Source organism: Canis lupus, chromosome 2, assembly GCF_003254725.2.
Source record: "Canis lupus dingo isolate Sandy chromosome 2, ASM325472v2, whole genome shotgun sequence".
Taxonomy (NCBI): Eukaryota; Metazoa; Chordata; class Mammalia; order Carnivora; family Canidae; genus Canis; species Canis lupus.
Window position 1 is genome coordinate 23,381,641 of NC_064244.1, and position 20,804 is coordinate 23,402,444.

Sequence of the window (20,804 nt, forward strand, 5' to 3'; positions counted from 1 at the left end):
TTCTGTAAGATTGCAGCATACAAAATCAATATACAAAAATCAGTTGCATTTTTATACATAGTAAAGACTATCAAAAAGAAATTAAGACAATAATCCTGTTTATAGCTGCATCAAAGAGAATAAAATAGTTAGGAATCAATTTAACCAAGGACAAAAAGACTTATACTCTGCAAACTACAAGACGTTGATGAAAGAAATGTAAGATTATACAAATAAATAGAAAGAAGTTCCATACTCATGGATTGGAAGAGTTAATTTTGTTAAAATGTCCATACTACCCAGAGCCATCTACAGATTCAATGTAATACCTATCAAAATGCCAATGGCATGTTTCACAGAATAGAACGTGTACAGTCCTAAAATTTATATGGAACCACACAAAGACCAAAATAGCTAAAGCAATCTTGAGTAACAAGAACAAAACTAGAGGCATCACGCTTCATGATTTCAAACTATATCACAAAGCTCTAGTTGTCAAAACATTATGGTATTGGCATAAAAGTAGAGACATAGGTTGATGCAGAGACCTATGCATTGAATTGAGAGTCCAGAAATAAACCTATGGGTGTATGGGCAATTAACTTATGGCAAAGCAGCCAAGAATATAAAATGGGGAAAGGACAGTTTCTTCAGTAAGTGGTGGTGGGAAAACTGGGTAGCCACATGCAAAAGAATGAGTGGATTAAAGGGCTTGGAGGTAAGACCTGGGACCATAAAATTCCTAGAAGAAAATATAGGCAGTAAGCTCCTCGAAATCAGTCTTGGTGATGATTTTTTTGGATCTGGTACCAGTAGCAGAGGCAACAAAGGCAAAAATAAACAAGTGGGACCACATCAAACCAAAATGCTTTTGTACAGCATTAAAAGGGCAACCTAACAAATGAGAGAAAGTATTTTCAAATTAGATATCTGATAAAGGGTTAATATTCAAAATATGTAAAGAACTCATACAATTAAGTAGTAAAAAACAGTCCGATTAAATAATGGGCAAAGAACCTAAATAGACATGTTCCCAAAGAAGACATATAAATGGCTACCAAGCACATGAAAAGATGTTTAACGTCATCAGTCATCAGGGAAATGCAAACCAAAATCACAATGAGATATCACCTCATACCTGTTAGAGTAGCTATTATCAAAAAGACAAGAAATAACAAGATTTGGCAAGGATGTGGAGAAAAGGGAACCCTCGTGCCCTGCTGGTAGGAATGTAAAATGGTACAACTACAATGGAAGACCTTATGGAGGTTCCTCAAAAGATTAAAATAGAACTACATATGATGCAGCACTTCTACTTCTGGGTATTTATTCAAAGGGAATTTACTATGTCAACAAGATTTTATACCCCCTTGTTCATTGCAATATTTACAATATTATTTACAATAGCCAAAACATGGAAACAACATAAGCTGTCCATTGATGGGTGAATGGATAAGGAAAACACACACACACAGAGGCATAGAGGCATCTTATTTAGCCACAAAAAGAATGGAATTTTACCATTTATGATAACGTGGATGGACCTTGAGGACATTATGCTAAGTGAAATAAATCAGATAAAGACAAATACTGTATGCTATCATTTATATGTGGAGTCTAAAACAAAAAAATGAACTCACAGATACAGAGAACAGGTTGCTGGTTGCCAGAGGTAGAATGGAAGTGGTGGTAGTGGGAGGTAAGCAAAATGAGTGAAGATAGTCAAAAGGTATGAATTTCTAGTTATAAGGTAAGTCAGTCCTGGAAATGAAGTATACAGCATGATGACTAAAGTTAATAATACTCTACTGTATAATTTGAAAGTTACTAAGGGGGTAGCTCTTAAAAGTTTTCAGCACAAGGGAAAAAATAGAAAAATATGTAGCCATGTATAGTGATGGATGTTAATTAAACAATGTAGTAATAATCAATTTGTGATATATACATATATCAAATCATTATGTTGTATACCTAAAACTAACACAATGTTATATGTCAGGCAAAAAATTAAAAAAAATGCGTATGAAAAAAGACTTGGTTAGTAAGAATTTAGTAACTGTTTGGGGGTACGATGGCATTCCTGCACAGGCAAGCAGATCCTGGTAGAGTTGTGACAGGCCAAAAGGAAATAATGTAAAATATCAAGGTGGAGGGAAATCCAACACCAAGTCTCTCTACTTTTGCGTAGTGCCTAAGGCTGACTTTGGTTGTGTGTGTGTTCCTGCATCTCTCTTTTCCAGAGTTTTTTTTAGTAGGATGGTTCAATGTTAAGGTGGGGTGAGATGCTGAGAGCAGTCCTGTTTCATCTTGAATTTCACAGGTGCCTTCTGTAGGACCTGACTGACACAGGCCACATAGCCTGAGCAGATGGGTGATCAGCTCCATTCCATAGACAAGTGCAAAACTTGGTTCTGATTCAGTGTTGGGAATAGGCATAGTGCAGTTTGTTAGTCTTGTTTAGTCAATAGGGGAACACCAAAGAAATGTACCCAGCACCTTCCTTTGGTAAGCAGCTAGAGTTGGCACTTCATTTGCTGTTAGGAAAGTTCAAATAAACGGTTACCAGGATCTGCTCACATCAGCTGTACTAAAAGTTATTCTTGCCCGGGGCAGCCTACTCACCCCAGAAATACATTCTTGGTGTGCACAAAGGGTGTCAGGTGTTCTTGTTCTTTCAGGGTGTCCCTGCTGACCCTATGCACCTAAGAAATTATTTCCAGGGGTGTCGATAAGCTCTTTTCTGCTAGTATGGAAGAATGGATAGATGCACTTTTAAATTGGAAGTTACATCCTGTGCCATTCATACATCATTGGCTCTAGTAAATTAGGATTACAGATTAGCAGGGAAGTGTAGACTATGAGCATAATGAAAGATATAAAAAAACCAAGGTGTCACCTTCAATAAAGGTGAGTGGACACTTTACATTAAAAAACAAAAGACTTACGTATTAAATCCTCAAAGGTTTTTTTTTTTTGTTTTTTTTTGTTGTGTTTTTTCCTTCTTGAGAATTGGTTTCTCAGCCTTTTCTTCATATACTGCTGTACAATCTGTAGATCTTGTTCATCTTCATTTGAACCCACAGGACTGGGGAGGGGGAATTGAGCATCTCTTCCTTGGCTAAATGACTGTGACTAAGAGAAATGTTAGCTTTCTTATCTCTGAAGTGAGGGGTTTGGACTCTCCAAGATCTCTTCTGGCTGTTAAACTTTGTCAGTTCCATCGCTATACATTGGTTTGTAGTTCACCCAAGGCCTCTTCAGAGTAGCCAAAGAGTGCCTTTAAACATACTGGCCTCTTGAATACTAATGTGTTGTACTCTTAAAAGAATCTGTGTGATTGCCAAAATAGGAGTACTACTGAGGTGGCAATTCAAAACATAGATCTTTGGTATGGATAGCTCGTTGTTACTGGTGGTTCATACAGCAGTCTTAGCACGTTTTAAGTTAGAGCTGATACCATGGTATTACTGTATCAGAGAAATGAATTTGATCTTTTGTTGTACATTTAAAAATCTCAAGCCGTTTAAGTTTTGACAAGTGCAGTTTTCCTGATTTAGAGAATTAGATTTTCCTTTTTAACTCATAAATCCACTGGAGGCTTTTTTGTTTCCTTATAACATTTTTTAAAACAATTACTTGTTATAGGCCATAGTTAGAGCCAGAGAGAGGAGATGATGATGTAGAGTAGAGGTTGCCAAACTATGGTCTGCAGTCACATTCAGCCCACCACCTGTTTCTGTAAACGTTTTGTGGGAATAAAACCACATTCAGTCTACATATTATCTGTGTCTGCCTGTGCAATACATCATAGTTGAATAATTATGAAAAAAGCTGTATGGTCTGCAAAGCCTAAATGTATTTACTGTTTAAATATTTGCCTTTGCAGAAAAAGGTTGCTGACTGCTGATCTACAGTAGTGTTGTCCAGTAGGACTTTCCTGCAGTGGTGGAGATAGTCTTTCTATATACACACTGTTGAAAATGATTGCCTTTATCTGCATAACTGTCATACACTTGAGCTGGGGCTAGGGTGAGACTGAAAAACTGAACTGTTCATTTTATTTCATTTGAGCCTAATATTTAAGATTTAAGAAATAGCCACATGTGGCTGGAGATGATTGTCTTGGAGAGTATACGTCTAGAGATTTGAAGATAGGGGACCTTGTGGGTTTAGAATAGCTAATTGTTTTCTGTTGAATTTGGTAGAATGGAAGCTTATATAATGTGATCCATCCTTGTGATGATGATAAATGGTTATATATCCTATGTACTTATTGATACCTAATTCTTTAAAAATCTCACTATGATTTCAGCTATTTCACATATTCTGTATTTCCTTTGCAGTGAGGAGGAACTCCCATATCATAATGCAGCTATGGAACGGGTGAGTCTGGCTCTGCATGTGTTTATCATTACTAGTGAATCCTATTTATCAGAGGAATAAAATCTCCACCTTTGTGATTGCCATGCTATATGTAAATGGTGCAGGCATCCTAATTTAACCCAAAGTATATCACTGTAAGAAAGTAATTAATGGTGAAACAATTTTAGGAGATTTTTGGAACTTCTGATAAATATCTGAAAAAAAAGAAAAGTAGCAGTTACTGGAGACTTGTATTCTAGAAAGTTCTCAGTCTAGGTAGGAGTGCTTCGAATGTAGAGCCTTTGAAGAGCACAGGTGCTTGGGGCCTTCCTCAGTCTGTTAGGTCAGACTCTGGGCAGGAACCCAGGTAGATCATTTGCAGAAAGCTTTACGAGCGAGTCTCATGCACTCTGTAGCTAACAAAGCAGGATTCTAGACCAGTGGCTTTGTGAAATAGAACTATTCCATGAGGTTGTAACCAAATTTCCTACAAACAGCAACAACAACCACAACAATAGAAGTTTGCTTTAGTCAAATAAGTCTATTGGCTTCTAAGGACTTTAAGAAATCTCAGGATAGTAATGTAAGTAAAACCTGTAATTTTTTTTTTTTTTTTTTTTTTTTTTAAGTCAGTGTGTCCCTTGTTCACAGCACTTGGCTGGTTCCATAGCTGCATGTACATGAGAACTAGGGATTGAATGTTTTAAGATGGGTCAGAATCTCCCTCCTCGTTTCTCTCTCTCTCTCTCTCTCTCTCTCTTTTTTTTTCCTGTACCAGAAAATGAATTGCGGAATGAAAGACAGGCCACTGGTTGGGATTATCTTGAGTTTGTTGATGTTTAATGGGGGAAAGAAGCTGGGTTTCAGACAATGGAGGTAAAGAATTGGAATGAAAATTTGAAAAATACTTTAGAAAATCTTCCTAAAATCAAAAGTTTTGAAAAATAAGAGAATGAAGCATACCTTTAAGATGTAGATGGAATTGCCATTTTAAATATATAAAGATCCTTATAGGTACTTCCTGCAGTTGAATTCTCTTAGACTGCCTCCCAGTATCCTAACCTTGATGTTTTGGCAAATGAGTTTCTTACAATAGATAAACTATTGAGTAACAGCTGTGTATCAGGCACTGGTAGGTACTGCCTGGAATATGAGGGTCAAAGAAGAGGTAGTTTCTGCCTTCAAGACACTCACTGTTCACTGACTAGAAGGTCAAGTGAGACGCTAGCTGGGAGATTATTGGTGGCTTCTGTCAGTCTACTTTGAAATGGAAGTCTGAGGATCTGTTCCCACTCTGCCTATTCTCTCTCTCTTGTCTAGTGTCCTTCTTCACTGATCCTTGGACCTCAATGATATAAGAACAGTTACATTATCTCTCATCACACTCATATCTTCATTCCTCTCTCTTCCCAGCTGAAATTCTCCTGTAGGTCAGCCAGTACAATCACTCGCAGACACCTTTAAAACCCTCACCTCTTTTTCTTCCTCTGGACTGAAGTCCAGCCCTAATTCAGGCCAATTCTCTGCCTCTGCAGGTGCCTGCACCTACACAGCTAAGTGTAACAGGGAAAAGACACAACCATGCTGACTGCTTTCACTTTATTATTATTTTTTTAAATTTTATTTATTTATTCATGAGAGAGAGAGAGAGAGAGACAGAAAGAGGCAGAGACACAGGCAGAGGGAGAAGCAGGCTCCATGCAGGGAGCCCGACGTGGGACTCGATCCCGGCCGGGTCTGCAGGATCACGCCCTGGGCTGAAGGTGGCGCTAAACCGCTGAGCCACCTGGGCTGGCCTCACTTTAAATTCATGATAACAAACTTCAACAGGACATTAATGCTGCCTAGAAAGCATGTTCTTTCCTCCGTAAACTTCAGCACCTCCTCTGTCCTCTCAGCTCACGTTCTTCATATTTCTTATAAGAAAAAAGAAGCAATTGGAGAACTTCCACAACTACACCTACCCACCTGTCTTTATTTGTACTTATAGGCTCTAATCACTGAGCGCGTTGCTTGTTCAGGGCCATCCCTCGAGCTATTCTTCCCTTCCTCTCCTGAATTCTTTCTCATGCTGCTTGATTGTTCCCATCAGAGTAAAGTTTATTATTTCTCCGGTAAAGCAACAATACTACCAATTTGCTTTTGTCCCATTTCCTCCTCAGAACTGTGATTCCTGTAAAACTCCTTGAAAGAGGTGTCTGGACTCTCTTTCTCATTTCTTTCCTGCATTTCCTTCTTGCATCCATTTCAAAATGAGTTTTAACTCCCCACCTTTATTCCCACCCCCTCCTGGCCTGTCTTAGAGTCTCTAGTTACCTTTATACTGTGACATCCAGTAGGCAGTTTTCTGTCTTCCTCTTGACCTACCAGTGGCTTTTGACATGCTGGCTACAGTCTCATTCTCACACATTCTTTCTTCCTGACCTTCAGGCCCTCACGTGCTCCATGTGTTCTTTCCTCACTGGCCACATGTTCTCACTTTCCTCTGCTCGTTCCTTCTTATCTCCTCCATTTCTGGACTTTGAGGTGCCCCAGGGCCCAGGTCTTAGACTTCTCTTTCTTGTCTGTATTTTTTCCTTATTGATTTCATCTCATCTTTTGGCTTAAAATGCCAGCCGTATGTTGATGACTTGGCTCCCCGAATCTCATACTTCTATCCCTTTATATACATTTAAATGTCTACACTTAAATATGTGACTTACTCTGTGCACTTAGATATCTAACAAATGTCCAAACAGGAGTTTCTCTTATTCTCTTTAAATCCATTATGTTAATAGACGTCCTATGTCAGTAAATGGGAGCTCTGCTTTTCTGGTTGTTCAGTCTAAAACTTCTAAGATATCTTTGACTTTCCTTCTTTCATACTCTGCATTTCATCAGTCAGCATTCCTGCGAGGTCTTCCTTCAAATGTAGTAAGAATTTGATGACTTACATCACTACTTCTGTCACCTTGTCCACTAAACCTCTTTTATGGAGCTTTCCATCTTCCTGCTTCTGCTCTTGTCCCTCTTTTTTCCCCACAATCTTTCTGTTCACTGAAAGAGATAGAATAAGTCTGTTAAAATAAGTAAGATCATGACCCACTGATTGGAATATTGTGTTGACGCTCAGCCATATCCACAGTAAAACAGTCCTTAGAGAGACCTTCAAAATCTTGTTTGACCTGCTTTCTATGAAGGCTCTGCCTTCTTTTCCTTACTCGCTGGTTCCATAGGGTTCCAGAGCATGCCAGCCATATTCCTTCTTTGGCTTTTTCCTTTCCTGGGGTGCTTCCTCCCTTTGCCCCTGCGATAACTATGAGACACATTCCATTTTCTTTGTTACTTACTCAGGTCACCTTCAGAATAAGACCCTTCTCCCTGGTCATCATATCTGAAATTGGGAACTCCCTCCCCTCACACATGTTAATTATCCCCCTCCTTCCTCTGGTTTTCTCTTTAGCATTTACACTATTTCACATTCTAAGTAGTTACTCACTTCTTTACTTTGCTCACTAGGATGTAATCTTTATGGGGGGTGGTCCCCTCTTCTTTTTACTCCTGTAGCCCCAGAACACAGAGCCTTGCAGAGGGTGTATGCTCAGTAAGTGGTGGCTAAATGGAAAATCCAGGGAATGTAATGGCTGCTTTATGACACTAAATATAGTGACTTAAACACTTTTGAATGTTACAGTGGCCTTTATTTGAGAGATTAGGGAGAGAAGAAGTAGAAGGTGTTTTTTAACAAAAAAATCCATATTTGGCAAAATAAAATCTAGCAACCCCATATAGATTTCTGCCTTTAGTGCCCTGCTTCTCTTTCTCTTTCATATAATTTTCTGGTGCAGAAAGTCCAGAAGTCTGGGAACTGGTGATATGGCTGATTCAAGAAAGGTGACAGTGAAGAAAAAAGAGATAGAAGACAAAAACTAGTGGAAGATGCATGCTTGAGGGAGGTTGTTTTTAGATTTTTGTTTTTTAAGAGACTTGCCTGTAGAAGAAAAGACCTACCCAGTGCAATTATGCTTGTAATTAGTTGGTTATTTACTTTAAAGAATTTAATAGGAAGTCACTAAAAAAAAATCTATGCATACTTTAATAATTTAACATAAGACATAGTTTTATATTCATTTGCCAATCTTTTACTAAGAAAGAGGCTATTCCATTTATGCCTTTTGTATAAATTTTGTATAAAACTGCTTTCCTATTGCACTACCTGCCTTGTATACTTTTGGTCTCTTTAAAGTGGAATGAGAACTTTAGGCAAACTCAAAGCAACCTAAGACTGTAAACTTTTTAGTTTATCAGAATCTGCGCCCCACCCCTCCGCCCCCCAGTTTTTCTGGTTTTAGTTCATTTGTTCTTCAGCCACTGCGTAGTCTTAATGGCCAAACCTGCAGTTTCCAGGAAACTAATAAATTCTGCATGTATTACCACATTGAATAACATCAATGGAAACAGTACCTTGCTGAATTCTACACGTGTTTATTAATCTTTACAAAGCATACACTTGAAGCATGCACTTATTGCCATTTGGAAAGGCTTGTACACTAATGCATGGTCAAGTAATCAGGGTTTTAGTTCCAGCTTTGACATGTGTTATTTTACAGAAGGCAATTCTCTGTTTAAAATAGGGGTAGCAATAGGCAGTCCCTCATAAGAGGATTAGTGTTGATATTTGCAGAGTGCTTTGGATTCCCCCAAACAGGCATTTGAACAAATAAACAATCACACTTATTATATTTACTCAGCAGAGAGCAATATTAATAATGGATTATATTGTTTCTTTGAGCTTATTGATGTTTTTAATAAGGAGGAAAGGGTATGTAAGGCTGTGAATTTTCATGAATTCAGCTATTCCTTTATGTAATGCAGTATTTTGCATAGCTTATGGAAAATTGGAGTCTATTCATATCTTTAGAATCAGTATCTTACTTTTATGTGGTGTGAAATCTTACTCAAAAGACATGACCAAAAGACTTTTCAGTGTCATTATTCTGTCAAAACAGGACGCTTTCCTTCCTATACTTCTTGTCCTCTCCTGACCTCTGCTGGCGAGGTCTAGATGTGTGGAACTCCAATCCACTCCAGTCCACCGTCCTGTCACTCATCCTGATACTCAAATAGGAGAGACAGAAAAGCATCTGAAGACTTGAACTTTAGTAGAGTTCCAAAATTTCTTATTCTAGAAGAGAAGGCCATTCAATATCCTAAATGCGTTGTGTGTACGTGTAGCCATTATTATCAGGGTTCTTAATCAGATTAACAATGGGAAGAACCTGGGACTAGACAGGAGATAAGTTAGTACCATCTGGACAGTTCCACAGTTGTCAAGTACTTACTGTTCAGCTGGTCCTGCGTAGGGTTAAAAATATAGTCTGAGGTCACTGGAGACTGAGAAGCAGCAACGAAGACATTGGTCCCAGCCAGTTTTAATCCTTAACATCTTCCTTGCCCAAGTAGGAGGGGCCCATCTGACTCAGAGGAAGCGTCATCGTAGGACAACCAGGTGTCAGACTGCAGACTTCAAATGGAAGTTTAGTCCTTTTCTGAAAACAGCTCATGGGAAGAAAAGTGCACAACAATGTCAAAAGTATTTATGATCTTGGTCCATCCATTCATACTCTTTCCTCTTCTTACCACTCTACCTCTGGGATCACAGAATGCTGTTAATGGTTTCACAGTGCTGTTTACTTCTCTTTCCTTATATAAATTGTGTTTAACTTTAAAATACTTATTTGAGTTTTTAAATATAACTACTACTATTTCAGGTGATGAAATTAAAATAGGAATATATGATATGGTTCTTGTTCTCAAGGAGTCTATACTTGAATAATTATAATTATGATAAGGTTTGGGTTTAAGGCAGCTAAAATTTAGGGCAGCTCTTAGGTGTTATGACAATAATCATAATAATTATTATTTTGTAGACCAGACAAACTAAGATACAGAGAAACTAGGTAACTTGCCCCATTCAGATTTGAATCTAGGCCAGCTGGGTCCTTAGTCCATGCCGTGAAATGCTGAGGAAACAGTTAATTTTGTTTGGAGCTTGGAGGCATTTGAGAAAGGTTCCAGACCTTTGACATTTGACTGGGTCTTGAGAGGATGCATTTTACCAAACAATGGTGGGGAAGAGCATCACAGGCAGACAGTAGCAAACTTTGGTTAAAGAGGCATGAAGATACACCATGTACCGGGGATGACAAATATTTCAGAGCGACCAGATTATACAAGTAGTAAGATGTGAAACTGGAAGGTGAATGGGGCCATGTTGTAAAGGGTCATCCATGGAGAAGTTTGAACTTTATTTGCCGATAGTGGGTAGCCATGGAAGGGTTTTTCACTGTGATGCATTTAAAAAGTTGTGGTCGTGGTGGAGGTGGGACTGAAGACCATCCGGGCTCCCAGTAAGGACTCAGTGCCTTCATCTAGGGATAAGGATTGCTGAACTGGGGCAGGGGACATGATGGATGCAAGAGAAATGGACAGGACCAGCAGGAGTAGGGAGTGATGCTATTAATTTATGTTTGAGAAGAACAGGGTGATAGCAGCATGGTCAGGGAAATAGTTTTGGATATGTTGAGACTGAGTATGTGCTGAGCCTGTACGTCAAGATTCTCACTTGCTCTTATATTCTAGTTTGTCTTGGTATTACCGAGTCCATGACAAGATGGAGTTCCTTAGCCTGTCTTTCTAGAGCATTCAAGTTTACATTTGCCACCTGTGGTTTCAGTTACTTCTTACTTCAGAATAAGTTGTGGAATAGTTAGTTGTGGCATGCTTGGTGATAAAGTATATTTTATGCACGAGTTACAGATTCATGAGTGGAGGAGAACAGTCACTTGGATCAAGTCAGGTGTGGCTGAATTGATGGCATTATGGAGTTAACATTTAAACCTGATGGAACTACTGATACATAATTTTTAAATCCTGCAGCCAGGAGCTTTTCCCAACATCTGTCTTTTTTAATCTTCCCTGTAGGGGAAAGAAAAGAATACTTATTAATAGTTTTTAAAATTGTGTGTGTGTGTGTGTTTTGTCCTTGCATGCTAGTGTATATAGCATTTAAAATAATCAATGTATATGATAAGAATTAGAATACAGAGTATGCCTTTAAAAAAAAAAACAGAGTATGCCTTTAAAAAAAAGAGTAACTAGTTCTTAAAGTGATTCATTGATAATTCATAGTCATAAAAATGAAAGATAGCAAGAGACCTGCTAGGTCTCAGCAGGGTTGTTCCGGCAAAGTGTATGTTGTTATACTCTTGGGTTGGCTTGAATTATTTGGTATTTTTCTGTTGGTGCAGAAGGGGACTGTGCTTTGAAGAAGTCAGGGGAGGAAGCGCAAGAGAACAAAAAAAATACTAAGCTTAGATCAATCTTAATTTTTCACAGCTTGGCCTTCTCAAAAGTCACATTTAGCAGAAACATTAATTAGATTTCAGTGCCCCACTGAGCTTTAAAATTAAACATATTTTTGGAACCATCTGCAACATTTTATCACTAATAATATAATGAAGAATATGCTTAGTCTTTTGAAAAATGGGAATTATAACAGTATGTTTTGCTCACTTGTGATCTTTTATTATGAAAAACCTATCACAATTTTTAGAAAGAGTTAAGAATTAAAGAGTTATAAAAATATGCCTAAAAATAAAAATTCTCTAAAAATATTTTCATTTTTGGAAAATGAGGATATTTTCCTAAAATCAGGATTTTCTTTGGGATTTTATGCTTCTTTTACATCTAAAAATATTGATGATGGGTTTTTGCCATCTGCTTGTGTGAGGCTGGATTGAAGACCATCAATATGGAGCCATTGCTTTCATCTGAAACTGCAATCACCTGAGCTGAGTGGAGGACATGAGGGAAGCAGGAGACCTAGCTGTGGTGACTCAGAGTGTAGGTCCTGAAGCCAAGCTCCTGGCCGCAAACCTCTCCTCACACTTGAATTTACTGGATACGGGAATCTGAAAGTCCTTTAGTGACCTTGTGCCTCTGTTTCCTTATTTATAAAATAGGTATGATTATATGTACCTCACAGGGTTGTAATGAGCACACCGTTTTGAGCATAAAGTAGATCTTCAGAACTGTTTTCTTTGCTGTCTAGTCTTTCATTTCCTTTGCTTTTGATTCATAGACCTTTTACACTTACAGAGGTCTCCAGAAAAGAAAATGTGGGCTCCGGGAATTCATAAAATAGTGGAATTTCAGCTCACTCATAAGAAACAATCACTTTGGGTTCTTTTCATGAAAATGAAATCGTTAGTTAGGTGCCTGCTCTATGTCAGCACACTTCCGGAGGCTGGAGAAAAAGCACGTCAGTTATGCAGCGTTTGTGGGCTCCCTAGCTCAGAAGCCCAGGAGGAGTCACTCCTGACCATCTAGTCACAGACAGGTCACTGTCATCTTGGATGAGGAGGAGGGTGTTTTTCCCTCTCCGAAAGGATGGATTACAAGTGTGCCTTCTGAGGGTTCAGGCTTCCACAGCAAAGGGACAGAGGAGCTGTCCGTGCCCAGATCCTTTTCTAAATTTACTAATTAAGTCACTTTACCACTTTAGGAGTGAATAAGAGATTGGACAGCAGGCCAAAATAATTAGGAAAAAACACCCCTTCTCTTGTAACCAAAGAAGGGAGGAAGAAGCATTTTCTGTATCACCTTCTTCATTCCCTGGCTTTGCTCTATTTCCAATTTGGTGTGACACCCAAGACCCCTGCCTACGTTTCCAGCCTCATCTCCTGATGCTTCCTCTTTTTAGCCTTTTAGAACTACTTGTCAGCCTTCCAAGGTGCTGAACTGTTTCAGAACTGCATTTGTCCATGCTTCCTAGAATATGCAGTCCCACACTGCACTTGATAAAATCCTAATAATCTTTCAATTCTTCATTTAGGGCTTACCTTCTTTAACATCCCTAGGTGGATTTGACTGCTTCTTCCATTGTGATCTTGTTGTCATCTTTTTCTAGACCTTATGTTGTCATACCTGTCACAGTACCATCTGTGTCCATGACAGTTGCCCTGAGTTTCCCTAAACTTTCTTTAGGGCAGCAACTTGTACTTACTTTTGGATACATTTTTCACTAACATACTGCTAGTTAGATATTCATATTTCCACAAATACATACCAGTTCTCCTTTAAAGAATCATCTCAGTCACTGAAAACATTAAGATGATAGAATTCAGTAAAATGTAAAAGAAGAGAATGGAATTTTGAAGTTGTTTTTTTATTGCTGCATAAAAAACATTGCAAAATATTTTAGAGTTTCCTTTTGATTTAATTTTGTAGACCACATAGAGTTTTCAGGAATTAGTGTAAAAGCATTGGAAAATTTAAACGATTCCTCTCCTTCTACCTGTCCCATTGGAACGTCTCCCCTGTATCTTAACTCCAGCTATGGAATACTATTGCTATAACTATAATCACTTATCTAACTTTTTTAAGTTAGAGTAGTATATTTGCTATCTAAGAGCTTAATTTTTTAGTAGTTTTTTTTTAACAGGATTTTCTTTGACTTTTTTTTTTTTGGTAATTTGTAAGTATGGAAGTCTCAAACAGTAACAATAGATTTCAATTTTATTTTATTAGCAAAAGCAACTGGAAATTGAAAGAACTACTAAGTGGTTGAAAATGCTGAAAGGATGGGAAAAATACAAGAACACTGAAAAGGTAATTAAAATAATGTTACTTCTATCTGAAATTGTACAAATTCAATGTGGATTTTCCTGATAAAAGTTTCTCTTAAATTATAGAAGTATTGAAGCTCTTATTCTTTTTAAAAATTTCAGTATAATTTAATTCACTGGAATGTCTCAAACTAGGAATCTTTATGTTGTAACAGAATATCCGATTCAGATAGGTTTCAGCAATTGAGAGGATATACCAGGTAGTCCAGAGATAGGATGGTTACGGAAGTGATTTGCTACAGACCCTCCATCGCATTGCCTGTGACTTAGTTTCGTTCCGTCTCTCTTCTCTGCCATCTGCAGTACCAATTCTTACCTTGAGGTTGCCTTTCCTCTGGGATCACAATCCTTGCAGCAGTTCCAGGCTTCATACCCACATAGGTCACACTGCTCAGGAAGAGGGCTGGCCTCTGAAAGCTTTCCCTGAGGCAGAAGCCATCTCCTTTCCAAAAGTTTCTAGCAAACCTCCCCTTAAATCTTTTTGCCCTGCAGAGTTGGTGCTAAGTTTTAAACCAATGAAAACATAACACACATACCTATTTCTGTCACCAGCAGTCTCATCACAGAAGTCTTTAAACATTGGGAAGCTGTGAGGTTCATGGTGGTAGAAGTTTTTTGAAAGAGAAAAGAGCTCTCTGGAGAAATAAAGTTGGAAGTGTCAGAGCTAGCCTAAGTGAAGCAAAGTTAAGTCCTTTACTTCAGGACTCCTCAGAGTCTTTACTATCATAACACATGGTAGGAGGACCCACCTTCAAGAGGGACCTTTAACTGAGTGAAATGTATTCGACTGTGAAAATCTTTTTGTCATAGGGCATCTCACTGGGCTAATGTCCCTTTTCTTTTGAGCATCCTAAATACCCTCATTTGAAGTCTGTTGAACTGTTACTATTTTATTTTCATCAGGAGTAAGCTTGCGTTGGGGTTGTCAATTTTTTTTTTTTTAAAGATTTATTTATTTATTTATGAGAGAGAGAGAGAGAGAGGCAGAGACACAGGAGGAGGGAGAAGCAGGCTCCATGCCGGGAGCCTGATGTGGGACTCGATCCCGGGATTCCAGGATCACGCCCTGGGCCAAAGGCAGGCGCCAAACCGCTGAGCCACCCAGGGATCCCCGGGGTTGTCAATTTTATTAACGGTGTGTTTTAGCATTAGATTGGAACTCAGGATGTTTCTTTGAGAGGAATCAGTTCCAGATAGAATGTTAGTGACAGCATCTGTGCCCTTGTTCATTATCACGCTGTCTCCCAGGCTGGCCTTAGGTTGGCACCTGCTTTACCTCATGTCTTTGTGGAAAGATTGCTCACGTGGTGATCACAGGGTAAATGTCGATGCGCGGCACCCACGCTTTCATCTCAACATTCAGTCTAATAAGGTAGTTGTAGAATTATACGGCTTTATGTTCTTCTCAAGGATACATACATCTATGAAAGTATGTAAGCCTGTGTAGAAATGAGCAATTCTTGCAGGCCATTATTCTGACAGCAACTCTGCCTAATGTAGTTCCCAGTAAGAGAGATTTTAACAGAACTGTTTCTTTGATGTATAATTTTAAAGCACTTTTCCATAACTATAATGCTAGAATTATTTGATGATATATATGGTCCAATTTGGTGTGCAACCGAATGTGCCTTCTAAAAGAATTGCTGCTTTCAATTTGTACCTAGTTTTAAATTGCACCAAGGCAAAAAAAAGTAGCATGTGGTTTTCTTCTCTTCCAAGAGGAAGTGTAAGTTTTCTCTTCACAGATTCCTTACTTTCATAATGGTAATACAAAGAAATTTCTAAAAGTATCTTGAAATAAAAATACAGCTGTTATAGAGAATACATAGATTTTTAGAACCCAAGTTTTAATGAAAGACAATTTCCATTAAGGTTGCTTGTGTGGCCTGCGTGTCTGACGGTCCTCACAGCACCTGTGTTCGGTAGTACTGTGTTTTAGCAATATAGTCTATTAAATGAAGACATCTCTGTTAAGTGGAGACATTATGATTTAATTAGTCATGATGTAATTGTGTGTCTGAGCTATGTCACAGCAGACCTACAATAGATATACTTTCCTTTTTGTTTTAAATCAGGTAACTGGATGGACCTTGTATTAGTTAGCATTTTATTGTACTGATGGGAAAATGGAAGCACAAAGTTGAAAAAGAAATTTCTCAAGGTCATATAGCTTGTTAGTCGCAAGCAGAAGATCCCCATTTCCAGGCTTGAGGGCTCGTTTACTGTACCATCTTCCATGTTCCCTTTCTCTTTTGGTGTTTGTCAATAGAGGGAAATAGAATTTAGTTATAAGAGCCAATAGGGCCTTGGGTATGGTTTAAAACTTTTTTAGACCCAGACTTGAGGGACTCATGCCTATATGGAGGCAGAGATGAAGGAGTTAATGAAGCAGGGATCCTGAAAGAAAATGGAAAGGCGGTAAACAGATCAGCTCAGCGTGAACTCTTATTTCATGGTACATACTTGCCATCGTGCAGAGCCCCCAAATTGAGCCTACCAGGTGGGCTACAAAGCTGACTCACTGGCCAACGTCATGATGTGGACTGGCACATTCAGCACTATTTTGAAATCACTAAGGTTAAAAAAGAGGTTCTGAACATGTTAGGTCAGTCAGTAGAATTGCTTTTTAGCTGATGGATATTTAAATATATCTGTGTGACTGAAATAGACTACTTGATTCTGTTGGCAAGGGAACAAAGATACTAAAAGCAAAAGGTAGATTTCAGGGAACCTTAATTTATTTTTTCTTAAAGATTTTCTGTATCATAGCCATAAAATAATCATGGTTGTTTTAAAACTGTGCTCTCGGGATCCCTGGGTGGTACAGCGGTTTGGCGCCTGCCTTTGGCCCAGGGCGTGATCCTGGAGACCCGGGATCGAATCCCACGTCAGGCTCCCGGTGCATGGAGCCTGCTTCTCCCTCTGCCTATGTCTCTGCCTCTCTCTCTCTCTCTGTGTGACTATCATAAATAAATAAAAATTAAAACAAATAAAACAAATAAAACTGTGGTCTCTGGGTGGCAGAGTCAGTTAAGAGTCCAAATCTTAAAAAATAAAAAGAGCCCAACTCTTGATTTCAGGTCAGGTGGTGATCTCAGGGTTGTAAATGGAGCCCCCATGTCAGGCTCCACCCTCAGCATGGAGTCTGCTTAATAAGACTCTCTCTTCCTCTTACACCTCCCGCCCATACTCCCTCTTACTCTCTCTCTCTAAGATAAATAAATAAATCTTAAAAACAAGTGCAAACATGGTCTCTGAAGTAGGACTTTTTTTTTTTTTTTAAGATTTTATTTATGAGAGAGAGAGAGGCAGAGACACAGGCAGAGGGAGAAGCAGGATGTGGGACTTGATCCCAGGACCCCGGGATCATGACCTGAGCCAAAGGCAGATGCTCAACTGCTGAGCCACCTGGGCATCCTTCTGAAGTCGGACTTAACTGTATTTCAGTTCTCCTACAGTTTATTAGTTGTATGATTTGGAGTTACTTTTCCACATCTTCATTTTCTCACCTATAAAATGGGCATGGTAGTAATAGTATGTTGCTTTTTCAGGGATAAACTGGTATAGAACACATATGCCAGCTCCTAATAAATAACCAGAAAATGTTAGTATAACTTTTATTATTACAGTCATTATTATTTGATTCATTATTTTCCTTACCGTCGTTTCCACCGTCAGTTCCCCTTCCTGGCAAATCCCTGTGTGTCCCACAGTGTTGGCCTCCCTTACCCTGTCACATAGAATTCATCTCCCCTTCCGCTGTTACAGTATCTCTCCTACAGCCTCAAGTTGAGAGCCACTGTGTGGGACCAATAAGAAGTAACCATCACAGCACATTCACTGCCCTCACCCAGCATTTCCATTCCCAAACTTTTTTTTTTTTAATATATATATATATATATATATATATTATATTATATATATATTTATTTATGATAGTCACAGAGAGAGAGAGAGAGAGGCAGAGACACAGGCAGAGGGAGAAGCAGGCTCCATGCACCGGGAGCCCGATGTGGGATTCGATCCCGGGTCTCCAGGATCGCGCCCTGGGCCAAAGGCAGGCGCTAAACCGCTGCACCACCCAGGGATCCCCATTCCCAAACTTTGTTGGTTTTCCCTTCCAGTCTCTTGTGTCCTGTGACATAGAGGGCTGATCACTTCTGCATATCTAGACCGTGTAGTGCTTACCATTCTCCTTTTACCACTCTGGCCCCCTTCTGAGAAGTCTGCCTCTAGCATGGCTTCTCCCATCAGGGTATGATGCTCAGCTCTGTAGCAAGTAGTATTTTATAATAAGGGAGTATCAGTTTTATGAGTTGGAATGAACTGCTATCACTGGCTACTGCTCAAGTCTACTTAATTTAAAGCTGTAATCTCTTAAGAGGCAGTGGGATTTGGCACAGTGACCTGAAAGAGGAGTAGGAAGATGAAATTCTTTGACCTAGGCAAGCCACTTCTCTGGGTCATGGTATCCCAGCATTTAAAATGGAGTAGCACTCACTCTGCCTACATTACAGACTATCATAGAAAATATGAGATATCACTTTGTCAGTTTGGCAACTTTGTATGTTATGCTTACCTCTTAAATAGTTTTAGTATTATTTCAATGCTCTCTGCTCTTGAATTCCCTTAATATTTTCTGACCTGTGTATTTTAGTAAGTTCAGTTGAGCAGAACAGTGGGTACTAACTACATGAAAAATGGTCTTGGGAAGATGGTCATTGTTTTTTATAAAATGTAAAATGTAAAATCAGTATCTTTTGTTAAAAGATTGTGATATCTTGTGTGTATGCTTTGGGCACATTAATTTTTTTTTATGATTCACTTTCACCATGTTTAAGATTGGGATACTAAAATCTCATAGAATTGTTGATGTAATTAAATGAGAGAAACATCTATATATAGTTTATTTTTTTAAGGATTTATTTATTTATTCATGATAGAGAAAGAGAGGGAGAGAGAGAGAGAGACAGAGAGACAGAGACAGAGACACAGGCAGAGGGAGAAGCAGGCTCTATGCTGGGAGCCCGACGTGGGACTCGATCCCAGGACTCCAGGATTGCACCCTGGGCCAAAGGCAGGCACTAAACCGCTGAGCCACCCAGGGATCCCCTATATATACTTTAAAATAGTTTCCTGTGCACAGTAAATGCTCAGTAAAAGTTATGCCTCATTTTTTGTTTTATGCCTGGGGTAGCACTGGAACTGTTAATTTTGCTTTCTACCTGAAATTTCTCTATTCTTTCTTTTTTTTAAAGATTTTATTTATTTATTTGACAGAGAGAGAGAGGACACAAGCATAGGGAGGGGCTAGAGGGAGAGGGAGAGGGAGAAGCAGGCTCCCCACTGAGCAAGGAGCCTGACTCGGGGCTTGATCCCAGGATTCTGAGGTCATGACCTGAGCTGAAGGCAAATGCTTAACTGACTGAGCCACTCAGGTACCCCTATTATTTCTTCTGAATATAATCCTAATCATTTGATTTTTTAAAAAATTTACTTTAAGATGAAAAATGGACATTTATTTTTAGTTATTGAATACAGAATTGGATGAAAGCAATAAATAATACATAATAATAATAATGTCTGAAGTCTTTTCAAGTAATATAGTTTGAGAAATACATGTCAGAACTCTTACTCATTGAAACTATCAGCCTAATGGAGATTCACATCCATCGAAGTTTAATCTGCTTACCTGTCATCATATTCTTCTTGACTATTAAAATTTCACTTTTCACATTTGTAGTAGTTTCCACACCTTCCAGTATTCATACTAGATGCTTACAGAATAGCATCTTTACTTTAGAAGTTTAGGAGATAATTTGAAAGTGCTTTTAGTGGATGATACTCCTTTAAAAAGTATAGTGGTAAATATTACAACTTTGGATTGAATATTGATGACAAACTTTCTTTAGGAAGATAAATCTTTTTTTAAAATTTTTAAAAAATTTTTATTTATTTATGATAGTCACAGAGAGAGAGAGAGAGAGAGAGAGGCAGAGACACAGGCAGAGGGAGAAGCAGGCTCCATGCACCGGGAGCCCGACGTGGGATTCGATCCCGGGTCTCCAGGATCGTGCCCTGGGCCAAAGGCAGGCGCTAAACCGCTGCGCCACCCAGGGTTCCCGGAAGATAAATCTTAAATTCATTTTTTTGAAAACCACATCAATTTGCAATTAAAGGTGGTAAATGTTTAGTATGTGGGAAATGTTGCAAGTAGCAGAGTCTGGTCTACACAGAACCTTTCTGTATATATTCTTCCAGTTAGAGCTACTGTGTGAGTTAAAACTTTGAGGATTCTAGTCACTGTCTACTGAAATTTAAATTTGAGACGTAGTATGTTTATACCAAAAGAACAAAGCTGAAACTCCATATGGAATCATCTAATTGGATCACCTTCACAGTATCCACTATTTCACAGTAAGGGTTCTATCTACATTGTTACTCATTCTAAAAAACATCACCAGTTCTATAAAGCTATACTGTGACTTCCTGACTTTGTTACTAAAGCTTTAGTTTTAAAAAGTGAGGTAGTATATAGTAGTAGTTGAAACTCTGCTTCTTAGTTCATAGCTTGTGAGCATTTCAATAATTAGAGCTTACATCCTATTTCTTAGCCATACTATTAAAATATGTTATTTTGATCATAAAGGTAATTATGTACCTATTCTTACCTCATTCCTTAAGGTTTCTGCCATTATTTGTTTAATCATTTCCTTGTTTGGACATTTTCTTTTAAATTTCAAAATTTTATTATGCACAGCTTTGTAATGACCAAAATAGATTTTGTATGTTATT

General features: G+C 38.6%; 1 protein-coding gene and 1 long non-coding RNA gene across 5 annotated transcripts in view; one reads left to right on the forward strand and one right to left on the reverse strand.

Moving 5' to 3' along the window:
• Nucleotides 1-20,804, forward strand: part of USP6NL (USP6 N-terminal like) — a 167,799-nt gene that overhangs the window by 103,397 nt on the left and 43,598 nt on the right. For 3 of the 4 annotated variants that reach the window (XM_025445607.3, XM_049100898.1, XM_025445605.3), the window contains 2 exons: nt 4,323-4,362; nt 13,912-13,992. In XM_025445607.3, the coding sequence (XP_025301392.3) occupies nt 4,323-4,362; nt 13,912-13,992 (121 nt within the window). The remainder of the gene's footprint in view (nt 1-4,322; nt 4,363-13,911; nt 13,993-20,804) is intronic. The other variant, XM_025445608.3, reaches the window with a different exon arrangement.
• On the reverse strand, nt 5,581-10,595 carry LOC118353907 (uncharacterized). Its single transcript, XR_004813464.2, has 3 exons — nt 9,663-10,595; nt 6,658-7,377; nt 5,581-6,257 (listed from the first exon to the last, which is right to left on the reverse strand). It is a non-coding gene; the product is annotated as an uncharacterized LOC118353907 (long non-coding RNA).